This window comes from Microtus oregoni, unplaced genomic scaffold, assembly GCF_018167655.1.
Source record: "Microtus oregoni isolate MIOR12 unplaced genomic scaffold, Mior012 000062F_ref0000492, whole genome shotgun sequence".
Classification (NCBI taxonomy): domain Eukaryota; kingdom Metazoa; phylum Chordata; class Mammalia; order Rodentia; family Cricetidae; genus Microtus; species Microtus oregoni.
In genome coordinates this window covers 2,957,554-2,976,955 of record NW_024543872.1, presented here as the reverse complement: position 1 = coordinate 2,976,955, position 19,402 = coordinate 2,957,554, and the positions used below count along the sequence as shown (strand labels likewise).

The 19,402-nt window shown below is 41.8% G+C and overlaps 1 protein-coding gene across 4 annotated transcripts in view; it reads left to right on the top strand.

Annotated features, from left to right (window-relative positions):
• The window catches only part of LOC121439575 (trifunctional enzyme subunit alpha, mitochondrial-like), a 77,620-nt gene that overhangs the window by 45,107 nt on the left and 13,111 nt on the right, over window positions 1-19,402 (top strand). For all 4 annotated transcript variants that reach the window (XR_005973267.1, XR_005973268.1, XM_041640090.1 and 1 more), the window contains exons 2-7: window positions 9,010-9,051; window positions 9,607-9,677; window positions 11,632-11,765; window positions 12,701-12,839; window positions 13,556-13,675; window positions 15,485-15,587. Coding sequence is in view for 2 of the 4 variants with exons in the window: in XM_041640090.1 (XP_041496024.1) it covers window positions 9,010-9,051; window positions 9,607-9,677; window positions 11,632-11,765; window positions 12,701-12,839; window positions 13,556-13,675; window positions 15,485-15,587 (609 nt within the window). In the remaining 2 variants the exon portion in view is untranslated. The remainder of the gene's footprint in view (window positions 1-9,009; window positions 9,052-9,606; window positions 9,678-11,631; window positions 11,766-12,700; window positions 12,840-13,555; window positions 13,676-15,484; window positions 15,588-19,402) is intronic.

The following is a 19,402-nucleotide window of genomic DNA, read 5'->3' as shown; positions in this document are numbered from 1 at the left end:
GCCACAATGCTTGTTAGAGTATTACTTATAGTTGGAACTATTCTAAATGGGAATCAATAGAACTAGCTACATCATAAATATATCATGACTATTCAGCAGGTTGGGAAAAAAATGAAAAGATATGCATGCATGCATTGACATGAAAAGACGTTCATAATAGGTATTAAATAAAAACGCTTTAATCCCAGCACTCAAGAGATAGAGGCAGTTAGATCTCTTTAAGTTTGAGGCCAGTCTGGTCTAAATAGTGAGTTTCAGGACAGTCAGAACTACCTAACAGAGAGACTGTCAAAAAGCAAACAAACAAACAAAAAACAAGACAAACAAACAAACAAGAAAAACCCAGAAAGCTCCCTTCTTTCTTTCCATAACCATTTCAGCCATTTCTTGTTTCCTCTCTTGCAGAATAATCGGCTAACTACTGAGTGCTATTTTTGTTTTGAACACTGGGCTTGCCACAAAAAAAGAAATTTTATATAGTCTTTCTGAGCCAGTCAAGTAACCGAAAGTGCAAATGAATGAAACGTGGGGGTAGTGGGTACTAAACAAAATAGTGCAACGCACCGGAAGCTGACTTTACTTTCTTTTGACACAAATCCGTTTATTTCAGCACCATCTTTCCAGCACTAAAAACAAACAAAACACCCAAGCTAGGCGACGTGAAAAGCTGAGCGCTCAATTAGAAGTAGAGACTAGGGCTCTCTAGTCTAGTTCTACCACCTGTGACTACCAGTTAACACACTGTTCCAATGGCTGCGGCTACTTTGGTGAGGATGCCCAGATGCCCGCCATCCGTGAACTCTGGATCGCTAAGCAGGAGGAGGATTGTCTCGTTTTCCACACCCGAGGCCCGCACTTAACAACACGTTCTCAATCGCAACAGCCGCGGGACTGCCTCAACAGGTAAAGCAGGGGAAACGACAACGCTCTGACACAGGCAATGACACACGCAAACAGTCCGTGAACCCGAAGTGGAGAAGGGCGACACCCCTGCTGCGAGCTATGGCAGAACGCGACCTGCTGCCCGCCAGGAGGCGGTTGGCACTGGAGGCCTGGACTCCGCAGCCTGTCCCGCTCTTGGGACTTCGACCCTCACGGGAAAGGGAAGCGGTCCCGGAGACAGGAGCCGGGAGCGAAGTGGGACCTGCCTGCGGGAAAGTCAGAAGAAAGCCAAATCGCACGCCGCAGCACCTCAGAGACCGCGAAGCCCGCTGCTTCCAAGAAGGTCTAGCCCAGAATGACAACCGCCAGCCCTCACCGAGGGGCGGCTCCCGTTCCGCAAGGACCTCTCTCGCCCCGCCCGGGGTCACCGCGGAATTTGAGGGCTGCCCTCTGAGCGCCTGACTAGAAAGTCAGACACTCCGCCCCCCTCCTCAGGGGTCCTTGGTCTTCCTTCAGAGAAATCATCCTTTCGGCCCGATTAGTTGGGAGCAAGAGGGAGGGTGAGAGGCCCGGCGACTACTCAGAGTCTGCGTTTTAGTAAGGCAGTACATCGGGCGCCCTGCCGGACAGACTGAGAAAAGAAAAGTCCTCGGCTTCATTGCGCCCAGCTACAAGAGCTTTCTACTTTCGTCCTCTTCTGCTCAAGGTGGTGGCGTCCCGGGCAATTGGCAGTCTCAGTCGCTTCTCTGCCTTCAGGATCCTCCGCTCCAGAGGTGAGCTTGGCTGGGGACTCGGGAGATTCCCGGAGTGCCTGCCGGAACCGAGGCGGCGGTCACCAGCGTTTGCCCCTCGCTGTGTCCTTCCCACCCCTTCCCCTGGACCCCGGGAAACGGGGGTTACTGTCCAGGGACCCCATTTCCTGTGCCCTTGGGAAGGGACTGTCACTTCCTCTCGCCCTTTTGCGGCGGTGTCAGGCTCTCCCTAACTTTCCTGACTCGTTCCCCTTAGTCTGGCAGTTTGCGCAGGTCTCTCTGCTGCAGCTCTGCACTCACACCCCTCTTGTCTCCTTTGATGATTATGGTCTTGGCTCTGACCCTGTTAGATTGGGAAGATTGAGACCCATTCTGTCGCATCTTTGAGGCTCTGCCGCACCTTGGTCACTTTAAGAGCTCTGTCAAGCTTCTAGGTAGCACTGACTAGCCTTACACTAGCTTGCCACTCCTGATGTCTATCGTCAAAACCATTTTTTGCAGAGAGCTCAACTCTCGCGCTTCCAATAATCCTGTCGTGAATGTATAGAAGACTGAAAGCAGAGGTTCTGCAACTCAGAGAAAGGAAGATTTTTTTAAAATACTAGAAAAACTTGATTTTTTTGAGGAACGAAATTGTTAGATTATTTTCCAATCTTGTTTCTGCCGATGCCTAGTCAGGCTCTATGAACTTGCATTCTTTCTCTTCAGACTGGTAGTGAAAGGGTTAAAGGGGTGGCGGTAGAAAACTGCCTGTCTGGAGGCGTCCCACATCCATAATGGCTAATTGCAGCACGCCACTACTGCCAGCTGAAGAGATGACTGCAACAGGATCCTTCTCAGAACGCCCTTTATTGGAGCACTTACACTTGAGGTTTGAAAGAGGCAAGAAGACCCCGTCCCGTGGAAGCAGAAGAATATATACGGTGCCAGACAAAGCCCTGACGTGTCATCAACCCAATGGCTCAGGCCAGAATGGAGCGATAAACGTGTTAAATAATGATTGGCCAGATCTGATGGCCAGATCGAAAGACTCCCCGCGTTGGAGGGGGGAGCTTGTGCGCATGCGCACAAGTTCTCTCAAGTTCGACGTGGAACAGCAACCGGCGCCCAGGCTCCGTGCCCACGACATGACAGCGCCATGGTGCGCGCTACATCTGACAGCGCCATGGTGTGCGCTACAGCTAATGTAAGTTTAATTTATTGCATATCATACTTGATACCAGTTACTTTGAGACTTTCATTTGTAATATGAATTCGCTTTAATTTACTTTTACCTTCCGAGACATTTAATTAAGTGAATTAATTGAGTCTTTTTCCATTTTTTTTTAAATCGCCACAGATCAATTGTGTGTAAACAGTCTAAATAACCACATTACCAAAAGAAAAATGAAATGAGGCCGGACATGGTGGTTCTCACCTTTAATCTCAGGTGGAACTTTGAGTTTGTGGCCTACCTGGTCTACGTGGTGAGTTCCAGGCCAGTCAGGGCTACATAGTGAGATCCTGTCCTAAAAAAAAAAAAAAAAAGAAAGAAAAAAGAAATGATGTTAAGGTTGAGGAAGGAATTAGGAAAAAACATCTGTTATCTTTACGTTTGTTATCTTTCTGTTATGTTATCTCTATGTTTACTTGTGGCCACATTTCCTTACAGTTTATATTTTACCTTTAACTCATTTAAACAGTTTTAGGAAAAGCATCATATTTGCTCCTCCATTTCTTGTAAGGTATTTTTATGGATTGTCAGCTGCTACAACACTGGAGTGATGATGGGGTCACATGTTTTCTAGTTACTAGGTCGCTGTGTGACTTTGGCCAGGTGCTTTAATCTAAATGGGCTTTCTCATCTGTAAAGTGAATGAGAGTGATTTTTTCTTTGGCAGGAGAAGTAATTTGATGGAGCAATTAAAGGCTTTAAGTATGGACTCTGACTTCTGCGTTAAATATGTCTTCTACCTTCGGGTATACTCGGGAATTAATTTCAGTATCTTTTTCTCATTGATAAAATGGAGTCAATTACATGTTAAGTCTAAAGAAGTTGCATTAGGTATAAAGCAGCTTATCATGGGAATAAGTCTCAATAAATGTTATTGGCTTTTTAGCCCTAAGAAGTAATGGTTGCATATAGCTGAGAATTTTTAAAGCAATCTATCCATTTTATGTAAGTGATGAAAAGCTGACAGCCGGATTTTCCTATACTTCCACACAGAAACTTATGTTAATTTGTAAACTGTATTATTTTTTCGTTAAGAAAGTCTAGTCAGTTATAGCTACAACTTATTTTAATAGCAACTTATATACTTTGAAAAAATATGTAGGAAAATCAATTTAAAATTAGCTGCCCACCTGATTTACTATTTAGAGTCTAGACTTTAGTAGTCCTTGACCCTGAGAGTGTGTACGGGCGTTGCCAAATGCCCAATGAACTGTGGCGTTACCTGGAAAAAAACATAAGCCTTCTATGATAGTTTTAGAACATTCCTGCTGTATAGTACCATCATTCTAGTATGATTATCAAATAAAAAACTCGCAAGTTGACCTTCATATCTAATTTCTACTCCTCCTAATTCCCAAGTATGTGAGTGAGAAGAATTTTACGGGAAACAAAAGGCAGTTAGTAGGTACTGTGGTATTTTCCAGTCTGACTCTCACTTATTCAATCAATTCCATCCCTTGTCCTGGAGTTGGATTTTGGAAAAGCTATTAACTGTCATAAACTAAAGTAACATTTTCAAAATTGGGTCAGCACAGTCCAACTTTTCCCACTGATTATAGTGTGATCTCGTAGCTATTTTCTTACATATGAAGATGATTAAAAAGTAGGACAAAGGTTTCACTCTTGCTGGCACTGAAAAATGTAGGCTAAAGTTCACTCGGCGGCAGCTTAGCTGTTGGCGTGTGGTGAGGCTGGATTCCAGAAGCAAAGTGACCCTGTACTTCGGCTTGATTACATTGACTGTGGTTAGGAAGTTTTTCTTTATGTTTGTGCATTTAGTGTTCTTTCTCTTTGCTTTTGTCTCTGTTGATTTAGGAGGTTTTGTGTAACTATGTGGAAGCGTGTTTACCCCGAAGAGAGGTTAGTTGGCAAGATTTAAATGGCCCAAAGAAGGCTAATGAACACCAACTTACTTATTTATTATTTAATTTTTTTTTTTTTTTTTTTTAGTTTTGTTTTAGAGACAAGATCTTACTCGGTAGATCTGGCTGGCCTGGAACTCCTAGTCCTCTTAGGCTGCTCCAACACCATCCACCTCTAAAGTGGTGGAGGGCTGGTGAAGGGCGTGCCTCACCAAGCTTAGTGCTGAGGATTATTGAACCCAGGGACACTTGCTAGAGAAGTACCACTGAGTTACTTCTAGTTCCCAAGGCCATCTTAACTGACACTAGATATTTCAAAAGTTTTTGAGGAAGGCTAACTGTGTTCTGGTTGGCTATGATCAACTCTGTCTAGCTTAGTATGTAATTCCCATCCTCCTGCCTTAGAGTGTAGGAAGTCCACTTGTCTTGCTGCTAAGGGTTTTTCTGTTCAGAGTTCCTAGTAAATTTTACTTCGGGCAATCTTAGACCCGACTTTCGTCAGTCTCACGATCCCTCCCACCTGTAGCAATGGGTTCTCATACTCCAGGACTAGGTTTTTCTGTAGCAATGATTATGATTGGATCTTTGGAGTACAAGCACACAGGAGAGGCCCAGTGGAGGGTCCTTCAATCAGACTCTAGGTAGAAGACACGGGATATAAGGGGAATTTTGAACAAACACTAAATTTGTTTGAGACATTGATCTATAGCCTCTCCATTATAAAGGCTTGATCCTACTCTATTGCAAGCAAGCTCTAGATGACAAGCAGATTGTTCAAGAGTAGCTCAGAGGCAACATCCCCCAAATACAGCTTATGTGCTTCTTCAAAATACCCTTCCTTTTCTTCTTCATCATGGTTCAAACCATCTCTTCTACACGCCTCTTTAATCTTTCACTCCTTTCTCCACATATCCCAGACTTGCTCAACTATCCTAGGAAAGCTATCTCTTTCTTTAGTTCAGAAAATGAAAGTAAATCATCATTTACTCGACTAGGTGTTACACACTCAGGCACCAGCACTCAGCAAAGGCAGATGCCTTGAAACAGTGGTTCTGCACCTGGGGGTCAAGACCCCTCTGGGAGTCACATATCAGATATCTAGCATATTAGAATTTTAAATTATGACTCATAATAGTAGCAAAATAGTTATGAAGTAGCAACAAAAATAATTTTATGGTTGGGAGTCACTACAACATGAGGAACTGTATTAAAGGGTCACAGCATTAGGGAGCTTGAGAACCATCCCCTTAAAGTAATATCAACTATTAGTTCTTTCTTTCTTTTTTTCGAGACATGGTGTCTCTGTGTAACAGCCCAAGTTGTCCTGGAACTAGCTGTGCAGGTCATGCTGGCCTCGAACTCACAGAGATCTGCCTGCCTCTGCCTCCTGAGTGTTGGGACTAAAGATGTGTGTCGTCACTGTCTGGCTAGTTACTTATTTCTATTTATTTATTTATTTATTCATTTATTTATTATGTATACAATATTCTGTCTGTGTGTCTGTCTGCAGGCCAGAAGAGGGCATCAGATCTCATTTCAGATGGTTGTGAGCCACCATGTGGTTGCTGGAAATTGAACTCAGGACCTTTGGAAGAGCAGGCAATGCTCTTAACCACTGAGCCATCTCTCCAGCCCCCTAGTAACTTATTTCTTAATATTAGCTCTGATCTTCAACAAAACGTACATGACTCTAAGTTTCCCCCCCAAACTTCACCTTGAGATTTCAACTGTGTGATCCTCCTCCCTGCCTGCATTTTGGTCTTTATTATTATTATTTAGTGTTTTGTTCTCATTGCTGCATTTGCAAATGAACTTATAATTAATCTCTTCCACTATAATTTCAGTCATTAGGCAACCAAAGTTTTCACAGCAACCTGACATGTCATGCAACTTTCTAGGACACTGGGGTATAACAAGTAAAAGTAAAGTCTTGGTGGAGCTTGCATTCTGGGGCAGCAGAGGATATAGTACTGAATCTACTCAGGGACATAAATGAAGGGTTGAAAACAGCTCAGTGGTAAAGTGTTTGCCTAGCATGTACAAGGACCTAGGTTCAAGACCCAGTTCTGAAAAACTAATTGTAAAGTAGAAATTCTAGTGGGAAAGAAGCATGGGCTAGGTACTCTAACTAGGAGAGAGTGAAGCATATTGGGATAAGAATGGACTAACTGGTAGGACAAGTAGGGCGGGGTGAGGTAGAAAGTCAGACAAAAACTAAGGAAAATAAGCAGCTAAGTGTCAGAATGCAAATGCCGAAGCAAATCCAAAACAAACAAAGAAGCCTAACCAGCGGAACCAACAAACCTCCAAAAACACCTACAAAAGCAGCATGGCTGCAACTTCATTTTGAGATGAGGAACTGCTAGGTGTCTCAGCCTAGCTACAACCTGTGATCGCCCATCTCTGGGGAGTACTGGGATGGCAGGTCCTGGTCACCACTCAGGGGCAGTTACTGTCTTAAAAATCAGATATTCGTGCTTTAGAGGTGGATGATGCAAGCTGGATGTGGGAGCAGCCTAAGGGGGCAGAGGTAGGCAGGTCGCTAGGAGTTCCAGGCCAGCCAGATCAGAGTGAGATCTTGTCTCTAAAAGAAAACTAAAGTGCTCAGGCGGACCTGTGAGTTCAAGGCCAGCCAGGACTACTTTATAGTGACACTCTCTCACTAGAATCAGGTGTGCTGGAATGCATTTATAACCTGAGCACTTGGGATCATGAATTCAAGCGTTCAAAGTCATACTAGGCATGTTATGTATAGCAAGTTCCAACCTAGCCTGGGCTACACATTGAAGCCTTATCTCAAAAAAAATTAAAATAATAAGAAGAAGAGAACAACAACAACAACAAACCAGGTTGTCCCTGGCCTCATTATCTTCTAAGTCTCTGTGTCTCCCAAATGCTAGTATTCCAGGTGTGGACCCCATACCTGTTCTGCTGATGACTTTAGTGGCTGTTTTTCCTGTAGGGTTGCAGCTGGTTGCCAAAGATATCCAGTGAGCAAAATGGTAATTAGAACCAAAATGGCTGGGGACATGAGATTTGATCTCTTGTGGTCATGCTGAAGACCCTAAGCAAGTTAGATGATGAGCACCAGCTAATAAGCAACAGAGGACGGTGTCAGAATTTTGTTATCCAAAGATTGGGAATGTTATTGGTGGAATGCAGTATAGAAATTTTTTTTAGTTAGGAATGCTTAAAACAGCAAAGCATGACATGGACTGTTTCCTTTGCAGCAGCCAGTGGTTGCCCCTTGATTTGATGTTTTGTTTTGTTTAAGGTCTCGCTATATAGCCCTGGATGGCCTGGAACTTGCTGTGTAGACCAGGCTGGCATCAAATCCAGAGATCCTCCTGCCTCTGCCTCCTGAGTGCTGGGGTTCACTGTATAACGACCACATCCAGTGGTCTTTTATTGGTTTTTCAATATTTATTTTTATTTATGTGTTGGTGTGCATGCGAGTGTATGACGTGTGTGTGAATGGCAGTGGTGACCAAAAGAGGGCATCAGATCCTCTGCAGCTGGAGTCTTTTAGCCAGCATGGGTGCTGGGCAACACACTCGGATCCTTTAGGGAAACAAGAGGCATGCTTTCACTAGTTGGCCTGGAAATCACAGTAATCTACCTGCCTCTGCCTCCCTGGTGCACAGTTATAGTAGTCAGACGTCCTTAATGGGTCTCGGGCCAAGGATAAATAGTTCTGTGGTAGAGTGTTTGCCTAGCATACACTAGGCCTATGTTCAATCCCAAGTGGGAACCATATGGGTGTCATTAGGCTCAGGTAGGTGTTGACAGGGCTTCCATTCTTTCCGAAGGCCCTGAGGAAAAGCCGTGGCCTTACCTTTTCTAGTTTTCAGAGACAACCTGTGGTCTCAGCTTCTGCTCATCTCCTTCCTTTAGCAACCTGGAGCCAGGACATGCTCACATGTCTCTGATTTTCTTTGGGGTTACCCTAAACCCATTTAGATAATTCATGATGCTTTCCTTAGATTAAGGTCAATCTTACTTCCATTTGCATGTTAGCCCTTTGCCATGTAACCCAACACATTCTAGAGATGTGATGTGTCCTTCTTTTTTTTTTTTTTTTTGGTTGGCGGGGCCATCCTCTCCCTACCTTACTTATTATCTGGATAATCATTTGACCTAATAATTAAAATGAGAAAGGTAATGGAGTAGCCACAATAGTGGCCTAGAATACATTGTTCTGATTGGTGTTTTATTGGTGTAAATTCTAGTTTTGCTGACCTGACAGATATTACAGAAATTCTGTTTCACAAAATAATTTTGAAACACTCTTCCCTTGCAGGCTGTATTTGCCGCAGCTTTACAGCATCTTCTGCTTTGCTGAGTAAGTTGACTTTCTTGTTTACATAATGCTGATTTTTATACTTTTCATTTTTTGAAATTAGAATAGAATTTCACCATATCCCCCATTCACTTTCCTCCCTCCAACTTCTCCCACACACCTTTCTTGCTTTCAAATTCATGGCCATTTTTCTTCATTGCTGTATATATGCATATGTGTATATTCACATATATAAATACCTATATAGATATATATATATATCACTAGATATGTATATGTGTATCCCTAAATATATGTGTGTATCCTAATATGTATGTATGTGTATATGTTCCTAAATATATGTGTGTTTCTTGATATATATATATATATATATATGCATATATGTAAAACAACAAAGAAAAAGAGGCCATGAATTTGAGAGAGCAAGGGGAGTATATGGAAGAGTTGGAGGGAGGAAAGTGAATGGGGATGTGTGTGTCCTAAATACAACCTGCTCTGTCCATATAATGGTACTTGTATGTATATATCTTAACATCACTTTGTAGACGTACTTTGTGATAAGCATGTTTAGAAACTAATTTGTCTTCTCTCTTTTAGCCAGAAACCATATTAATTATGGAGTCAAAGGGGATGTGGCGGTTATTCGGATTAACTCACCCAATTCTAAGGTACCCAAACTTTTTTTAGTTAATTTCTACCAACTACATTTATGAATCCTATCCTAAGTAGAAATGAAATCTGCCTGTTTGGAAGTGGGCCTGTCACATGATTTTAAGGTTTTCTTAGTTATAGGCAGATGTTCCTGTATGAGAATTCCTTCTTGAGGCCAGGGGTGGTGGTGCACACCTTTAATCCCAGCAGTGGGAAACAAAGGCAGGCAGATCTCTCTGAAGCCTCAGCCAGCCTGATCTACATAGTGAGTTTCAGGTCAGGTAGACCACAGTGAGATTCTGTCTCAAAAAAAAAAGAAAAAGAAAAAAATGTCCTTCTTGGTGGTGTTCACCTTTAACACCAACACTGTAGAAGAAGAGGCAGGTGGGTCTCTGTGATTTCTAGACCAGCCAGGCCTACTTAGTGAGACCCCATTTCAAAGACAGACAACACACAAAGAACTCCTTCTTATTGACTCTAGGTGTCAGATTAATATCAAAGATTAATAAAACTAGCCTGTTATTGTATAGGATAAGTATGATAGAATATGCTTGTTGATAAGACTTAATCCACCTATTTTAAACATGAGGTGATTAAATCTACCTTCAGTACCTTCCTGTTGTAGTATTACTCATAGTAGGTTGGCGGGGATACATGTAGACATTTGGCTCTTGAGCTTCCTACAGGTTCTGAATGACTCATGCAGGCCACATGCTAGAAACAGGTTATGTGAAAATGGAACCTGGAGCTGAGTGGTGGTGGCACACACCTTTAATCCCAGCACTTGGGAGGCAGAAGCAGGTGGATCTTTGTGAGTTCGAGGCCAGTCTGGTCTACAAGAGCTAGTTCCAGAACAGGCTCTAAAGCTACAGAGAAACCCTGTCTCGGGGGAAAAAAATAAAGGAAAATGGAACCTGGATCTTGGCAAATTCAACAGTGTAGACAACAGAACCCTAGTTTTGCCAAGAATATTCTATTGCAGGGGTTCATTCTTTCCCCCATCTCAAATTGGTATAAAGGTCTCTTACTATTTTTTTTTTTAAATAAAATCTTGCAGCCAGAGCTCTATATGACATAGATGAGATTGAGCCAAGCATGGGGACTGACTCACAGCACCTGAGAGGCACAAATAGGAAGAATTCTAGGTCATCCTCAGCTACAGAGTACAAGGCTAGCCTGGGCTATATAGAACCGTGTAAGAAACAGGAGGACCTACGTGAAGCAGTTGGCAACTCTCACCCATTAGCAGTTATAGGAGCCAGGCTTTCACTTGTGCTGGTCCAATATGGAATAACTTAGGATTCAAACTTAAGATTTTTCCCCTTAATTTTCTGAAGTTGAATATATTTATAAAATGAAGACCATACTGTGTCTAATTTTGCTTCTTTTTTTATGTTGTATAGATTCCCTTCTCCCCCTGGGCCAATAAATATTTGTAGATTTATTTAATTGTACCTGCATCTGATCCAGACTGCTAGGAGTATGACCTTATGATCACTTTTTTAGTTTAGTTTTTTTCAGACAAGGTCTCACTGGATAGGCTGGATAGCCTGGAACCTTCTGTGTCCTAGGTCAGCCTCAGACTTGTGGCAGAATTTAGAAGGAAGCATCCCTATGCCCAGCCAGCAGAGTCCCCTTTTTTCTGTATTGTGTGTACATGACGTCCTTGAGGGTGAGAGTGAAATTGAGTCTCTCCTCCACCTTTACCTGGGATATAAGGATCAAACTCGGATGGTTGGGCTTGCATGGCAAGCACGTTTACCCACTGGGCATCTCTCCAGCTCTTGAGACCTGTTTTTAAAGGGAAGGGTACTAGTTGGGTTTCAGAGGGGTTTTGGTCTGTCTGTGTTTTGGTTTTGGTTTCTTCATTTTCTTCTTACAATATGTCTGCTGCATGAACATATTTGACAGTGGTAGTATGTCTGTTTTACTTCTAGTTTAAACCCTTAGATGTAGCTGTTTCTCTTGTAGGTAAATACATTGAATAAAGAAGTACAAGCAGAGTTTGCAGAAGTTATGAATGAAATCTGGGCCAATGACCAAATCAGAAGTGCTGTCCTTATTTCATCAAAGCCCGGCTGCTTTGTCGCAGGTGCTGATATCAAGTAAGTTTATCTTGATTAATTACATATTTCTATCTTTAAAAGAAGATAGAAGTAAATTCTCCAAAAGTTTGTTTTTTGAAGTTATTTTCCTGAGTTTAATAAAGCTGATGAAATAAAGGAACTTGTTGCTTAAATCATAGATGACTAAATACAGCCTTTCTTTCTTGCTAGCCAAGAACAAATGCCCAGTTTTCTTCCATCATACCAGAAAACATTTAAAAATTTGGTGGAAATCTCAATTCGTATAACCACTTTGGAGCACAGTTTGTCAGTACTTAGTAAAATGAAAAATACAAGGGCTAGACTGGTGGGTAAAATACCTGCCGCTAGGCCAATAACCTGAGTTTGATTCACCCACATAAAAGCTGGGCATGGTGAGTTTGATGAATCGCCTTGTCTCAAAAAATAAGAAGTGAAAAAGCCACCTGAAGTTGGCCTCCACATGTGCCTGTACAGTTGAGCAAACATGCAGATACACACACACAAGGAGTGGGAGGCAACAAGTATGTTCCAGCCGCATACTCTCATCTAGGTGTATATACTAAAGAAATCTTAGTCTCTATTCATAAGAATCTGTGTGGAAGAATAGTCATTCCTGTGTGTAGGTAGACATAATGAAGCCTTTGAAACCAGCTACATGTCACTAGGGAAACAGATAGTAAAGACTACAAAACAGCTGAAAGAGATTAACTAGATCCAGAACATCACCCTAGAATTGTCTGATCTGTTAGCCAAAATATTTACCAGGTGATATTAGAGCTTTGTGATCAGTGGTTTGTTAAGGAAGCAAAATAAATTGTGTAACATGTTCCATTTTATGAACTCATTGCCAAATATTGATGTATGCTGAGATAAGCATGTAGTGGGTGAAGTGTTATACAAAGTAGGATCCAGTTTCATCTCTCCTTTTGTGTTCTTTTATGTGGCTGCTACAGCATGCTAGCCTCTTGTACAACTCCGCAAGAAGCAACACGAATATCACAGGAAGGACAGAGAATGTTTGAGAAACTTGAAAAGTCCTCAAAGCCCGTTGTAGCCGCCATCAGTGGATCCTGCTTGGGAGGAGGACTTGAGGTATGGATGAATCCCAGAGCTGTATAGATGCTGTCCCACTCACTGGTAGGATGTGCTGCTGTGACCCTTGGGCTATTGTTTCTCCTGCAGGAAAGTCTTCCGAGTAGGATTGGCTTGATTTTAGCTATCAAACATCTGCATGGGGTTAACTCTTAATTTATGACAAGCAGCAAGTGACACAGAGCACGTGAGCCAAGGAATGCTGTTTCCATTGACAGCTGTGATTTAAACTGCACCATGAAGTCTTTCTCATGGCTGCATACCTGGCTCAGACTCAGGGCAAAGATCAGAAGTGGGATCTGTGTTCGTGTTCTTAAGTCTGGTTGACCTTCAAAGCATAATAATATATTTAAGTCTCGTGAGAGAGAGTTTCTTGTGAATAGTAAAGATGATAAGATTAAAGAGAAGAGATTCTTTTTTGTTTTGTTTTTTTGAGACAGGATCTCACTGTGTAGGCCTGCCTCTGCCTCCAGAGTGCTGGGATCAAAGGTTACCTTCAGGAGAGTTTTAAGGAGAAGAGCGACCTGAAAGGGTTGATAAATCATGACAATGGTAGAAGAGGTAAATGGTAGAGTGCCGGATGTCAGCCTAACAAATCATGGTTTATTTTGTGGGACATTCCTGCTTTATAAATAACATTTAGACCTGCCAACCTAGGTGCTAAATCGTTACAGTTATATTTTCTAACTTCTAATTTTTCTTTCATTTCTCTGAAGCTCGCCTTAGCATGCCAATACAGAGTAGCAACAAAGGACAAAAAAACAGTATTGGGCGTCCCTGAAGTGTTACTGGGACTCTTACCAGGAGCTGGAGGTACCCAGAGACTGCCCAAAATGGTGAGTTTAAGAACACCCAACGCCGTGAACTTGAGCTATACATAAATACCCTTTGGATCTACTCCATCTTCTACAAAGTACTCACTGTAAATTCAGAAGCCAAGTAAGTTAGGAGTACAGAGGATTGTTGAGAGATTTTTTTTCTTCATTCCTGATAGTTTTTCAGTTCTACAGAATTGTTAGTAAAGGATAAAAGTGATAAGCCTTGCTTTTCCAAAACATTAATTTGTTCCTCCTCTCACGGTATCGCCTTAATAGTTTTTCAAAGCCATGGGTTGTAGGTCATAATAAGTATGAGACAGCTTTCTCATGATTCTCTGATTTAGACCATGTCCTTGCTATAGTCAGAGGACCAAAAAAGATCAGTAAGCTTCTGAATTTCTAGGAAAGGAGAAGGAGAGTCATCCCTGGAGGCTGCGGAGGGATTTCCTATCAAAGCAGATGGCAGAGCCTCGCAGCGCCCAGCACTGTAGACTTCTCAGTGAGAAGGGCACAGTGGAGCAGCTGAGCCTAGAAGCCCACACAAGTGCAAATGGGGAAAGGAAGGTTTTGTTTCATTTGGTTGGTTTTGATTTTGATCAAAAGCTTCATCCTGTAGCCTAGACTGGCCTCAAACTCTTATCTTTCCCCTGCCTCACCCTCCTGAGTCTGAAATAACACATACCAATCTAGTTATCAAAATAAATAATACACATTTCTTTGTAAGAATTGTCTAGAAGATGTCTTGACACAAAAAGTTTTGTTGAATTTCATTTACTTACGTTACTAGGAGTTCTTTCATTTTTGTTTTTATGCTTTTTTTTTGTTATTGTTTTTGGTTGCTTGCTTGTTTGTTTTTTTAAGCCAGGGTCTCTTTATGTAGTCCTGACTTCACTATGTAGACCAGGCTGGCCTAGATCTCAGAGATTCTTTTGCCTCTGCCTCCTGAGTACTAGGATTATAGGTGTAAGCCTCCATACCTAGCTGGTTTTGTTTTGTTTGTTGTTGTTGTTTTGTTCTGAATCAGAGTCTTCTCTACAACTCAGACACACCTTGAGTCTACCATTCTCCTGCCTCAGCTTTCCAAGATATGGAACAAACCATACACTTGGCTAGAGATCAGTTTTCTACAATACTGTATCAGTTGAGCTGCATTGTTAATTCTCAGCATTATTTTTCTGAAAATTGAACCCATGGTCTTATGCATGCCGAGCAAAGAGTACCACTGAGCTACAACCTCAGCCCTAGTTTTAAATACTGTATAAATGATGGAAAACAAATTGAGAATGACAGTCTACAATTTTAGTTCATATAAAATGAATTCTCCACCTCTCCAGTTCCTTATGCTATTGAATTTAAAATATATTATAAAAGCATTTTTTTCTTCAACTGGACATAATCTCAAAACTTAAAAGTGTGTAAGTATATAAAATTTAATTTACTGATAAAAGAACATAAAGCTGTGGTCTACAGAGTTAGTTCTAGGACATCCAGGGCTACACAAAGAAACCCTGTCTTCAAAACAAAACTGGTTTGACTTTTCTCCTTATTTTAGAAAAAATGATTATGTTTATTATTATATTGCATGTTCATGCTCACGTGTGCAAGGGTGCACACATGGAGGTCAGAGGACATGTTTCAGGAATCAGTTCTCTCTTGCCAAGAGAGTTCCAGGAATTAAACTCAGGGTGTCAGCCTTGACAGCAAGCATCTTTACCCACTGAGCCCCTCCCAGCCCCACGTTTCTTCAAAAGTTTGCTCACTTATGATTTGTAAACTAACTTTCACCCTCATTTTCCCCCTGTGCCCTGGCTCTCACTTGCGTGTTAGGTGGGTGTTCCTGCTGCGTTTGACATGATGCTGACTGGTAGAAACATTCGTGCAGACAGAGCAAAGAAAATGGGATTGGTTGACCAGTTGGTGGAACCCCTGGGTAAGTGTTAGAATGACTCAGAATTGGGTCTTATAGAGTTGTTTATTTCCTGAAGGATTTGATCACTTGAATATTGGTTAGGATGAAACTCAAAACTCTTAAGAAGTAACGGTATTTTAGGAGTGACATTTTCTGAGAGCTAATACTAAATCATTTTTTCTTTTGGTTTTTCGAGACAGGGTTTCTCTGTAGCTTTGGAGTATGTCCTGGAACTAGCTCTTGTAGCCCAGGCTGGCCTCAGACTTACAGAGATCCGCCTACCTCTGCCTCCCAAGTGCTGGGATTAAAGGCATATGCCACCACTGCCCGGCTAATACTAAATCATTTTAACCACCACCCTGGTTTCTATTTATTTTTTGATTATATGGATATCAGGAATATAGGAATCAGTTCAATCATTAGTGTTTAATTATTAATTAGCTGTTATTACTGTCCATGTGTAAGCCTCCCTTAGTCCCTGGTGGGAGGATCTTTGCTTTATTTATTGTTTTTATTTTTGTTTGGGGCATGTGGGATCAAACCAGGGTCTTCTGCACGCTGGGCCAGTACTCTATCACTGAGCTACATCCCCACCCTGTGTTTTAATAATAATAATAAGCACAGGAAAGAGCCAACCTCAGAATGTTAATATATGGTATCTACTTATGTGCTACTTTCATGCAATTTCTGCTAGCAGTAGAAACCTCTAAAATGTACATTCATCTCCTGGTATGTCTTAAATATCATTATTAAGCTATTACTTAAGGCTCAGTGTGGTGGTTTATGCTTGTAATCCAGCATTTAAAGATTGAAACAAATGAATCATGAGTTTCAGCCACCTTAGGCCACATAGTGTAGAAAGTTCTAAGCCAGAGCTGCATAGTGAGACCATACGTCAAGAAAATAAACAGGAGCTATTGAGATGCCCAGGGACCTGAGTTTAATTTCTAGGATCCACATGGCTAGAATAATTTTCTTAACAAACGGTGCAGAACTTTGGGTACTGGTAGCAAAAGAAAAAAGGCACTGCATGTAAATTCTAACTTAAAGTGAACCATAGACCAATGTCCAAGAGACAAAACCAGAACACTTTCAGAAGAGAGCAAAGGAGGAAATCTTTGTACTTTTTAAATCAGAAAGGTGTTAGATACCAAGCCAGTAGCATGATCCACAAAAATCTCCAAAATACCAAAATAATAAAAATCTCTAGGGGCAGAGAGAGATGGCCTAGCTGGTAAAGACATTTGCCACACAAATCTGGTGACCTGAATTTGACCTTGGAAACAATATAAAGTTTTGAAGGAAAGAACGAACTCCACAAAATTATCCTTTGACCATCACATGGGAGCCATGGCATGTGAGCACATGATACATGTATACAAACACACACACACACAGACAAACTAATGGTGATATTGAGCTAGCCTTTGCCCCTGAAGTAAACTCCACTTAAAGATAATACATTATCCTTTTTACAAATTACTGGCTTGATCACCTAAAAAAATTTGTTTAAAGATTTGTTTATTTATTTATTGTGTATACAGCATCCTGCCTCCATGTTCAGAAGAGGGCACCAAATCTCATTACAGATGGTTGTGAGTGACCATGTGGTTGCTGGGAATTAAACTCAGGACCTCTGGAAGAGCAGTCAGTGCTCTTAACCTCTGAGCCATCTCTTCAGTCCTAATCACCTAAAATTTTATAAGTGATTTTTTTGCCTGGCAAAGAAAGTTAATGGTGTCGTGGCTAATTATGTTTCCTTACAGTATTTGCATGATGTTAGTATCGGGGTAATGCTGGCCTCATAAAATTAGTTGTGGAATATCTCTTTCTCTTGTTTTCTGGAAATTTTTGTATAGAATTGATATTTCTTCTTACTTAAATGCCTAACATACTTAACCATAAAGCCATATATGGGGTTGGTGGATTGTTATTTTTTCTTTTGTTTTGGTTTTTGTTCTGACTAAGATAGTTTTAGGGTTTGTTTCGGGTTTCTTTGTTGTTTGTTTAATTTTTTATTATTTTAGACTTACTTATTTTCTTATGAATGTTTTGCTTGCGTGTATTTCTGTGCACGTGTGACTGGTACCCGCAGGGGTCAGAAGAGAGCAACTGGACTATAATTGTAAACCACTGTGTGGGTGCTCGGACTCAAACCCCGTTCCTCTGCAAGAACAGCGAGTGCTCTCAACCGCTGAGCCAGCACTCTAGCCCCTTGTTTTTGTTTTTTGAGGTTTTGTGTATGTGTGTGTGTCTGCCTGTCTGTCTGTCTGTCTATGTATGAGTATCCTATCGTGTGTGTTCAGGTACCTCTGGGGGCCAGAAGAGGGCATTGGCTCCCATGAAGCCAGAGTTACACGTGGTTGTGAGGGGTCACCTGACTGCTGAGGAAGCCTTGAACAAGCAGACTTTGTGGAGCCTGGCAGAGGAAATGGCATGGAAGTAGGGGAAAGTCTTTAAGATTCTTTTTCTCTTAGTACAGCTAATGTCCTAAGGCCAAGAGACCTAGGATGGAAAGTATACGGGCTAGGAATGGACATATGAGTGAGACCATTGCCATCCCAGGAGACCTGTCCTTATCTGTACCTCCCTCGAGGACTGTGGTGCACTGGCCACACTCCAAGTGTGGCATAAGGAAGGCAGTGTTTCCCATGCCATCTTCCCAGTGTCACATTCTTACCCTCAGGGAGAACCTCAGCTGGTCATAGTTCTTCACCTAGTAGGATGGCCTTTGTTCCTAAAAGGTGTAGGCCACCAGCCGTCCTGTGCTGGTGTTCTTTTTGTGCTTCTGGAGTGGTCTTTCGTGGATGTGCTGCACAGTGCTGGCCAAAGCTGGCCCCCTGGGTAGACCTGTTGTTACTGCATGCTCAGCAGCATTCTGCGTACAGTCTGGTGACCGTGGCCACCCTGTCAGATTATGATGCTATTGACTTTTCTGGATTCTCTGAGTCTTGGCCATGCGCCACACCGCCTAGCTAGAGTCTACCTCTGAGGGGAGGGTGATGGGGAGCACGCGTCAAATGATCCCAAGATAACTTCGAATAGAGTATTTTAAGGTTTTTCTTTATTAAAAGAGAACTCACAGATCACAGTGAGGAAATAGGAATGGGGTCCAACATCCAGGTGTGGCTCATGAGAAGAAGAAAGCAAGTGGGGCGGATTGCAGATTTTTGGTACCCTAAGTCACGCCTCAAACTACTCCAGCCTCTTAAAGCCATTGGCTGAAGGAGGTTCCCCATCATCTCCCCTTTTTGTCTAAATAAGAGAGTTCCAAACCCAATACAAAACTATATATGCTAAAAACAGATATCAAGTATAAAAATTAGAATTACAAACCAGCATAAACAATATTAAGCAAGGAGCATATGCTAATTGTTTTAATAATCATTCTAGACTAAGGAGTCTAATGGTTTGGCTAGATCATAAGAGGAAGGTAACTATGACTATCTAGTCTTTAACCCCATCGAAGGCCTGAGAGGGAGATAATATTACTTGAGTAGGCGGGAAGTATAACTAAGCAGCTTTCAAAATGTGTAGTAGATAACAGAGACAACTGGCTACCTGAGCAATCACCCAAAGTCTCATTTGTAATTTGAAGCAACCAACTTTGGCTAAGGCCTAGAGTAACTGATAGACCATTTTTAGAGGCAGGAAAATTTTTTAAAACTGTCTTACCCAGTCTTGGCAAAGTTTGGCAGTCTTTTTTTTTTTTTTTTTTTTTTTTTTTTTGCTTGTCCAGTCTAGACACCATGCACTTTGTCAGTGGTTGAGGCATGGGCAGTGCCTTGCCCAAAGACCAATTATGCCAAGAAAAAAACAAGCTCCAAGTGGAGTTT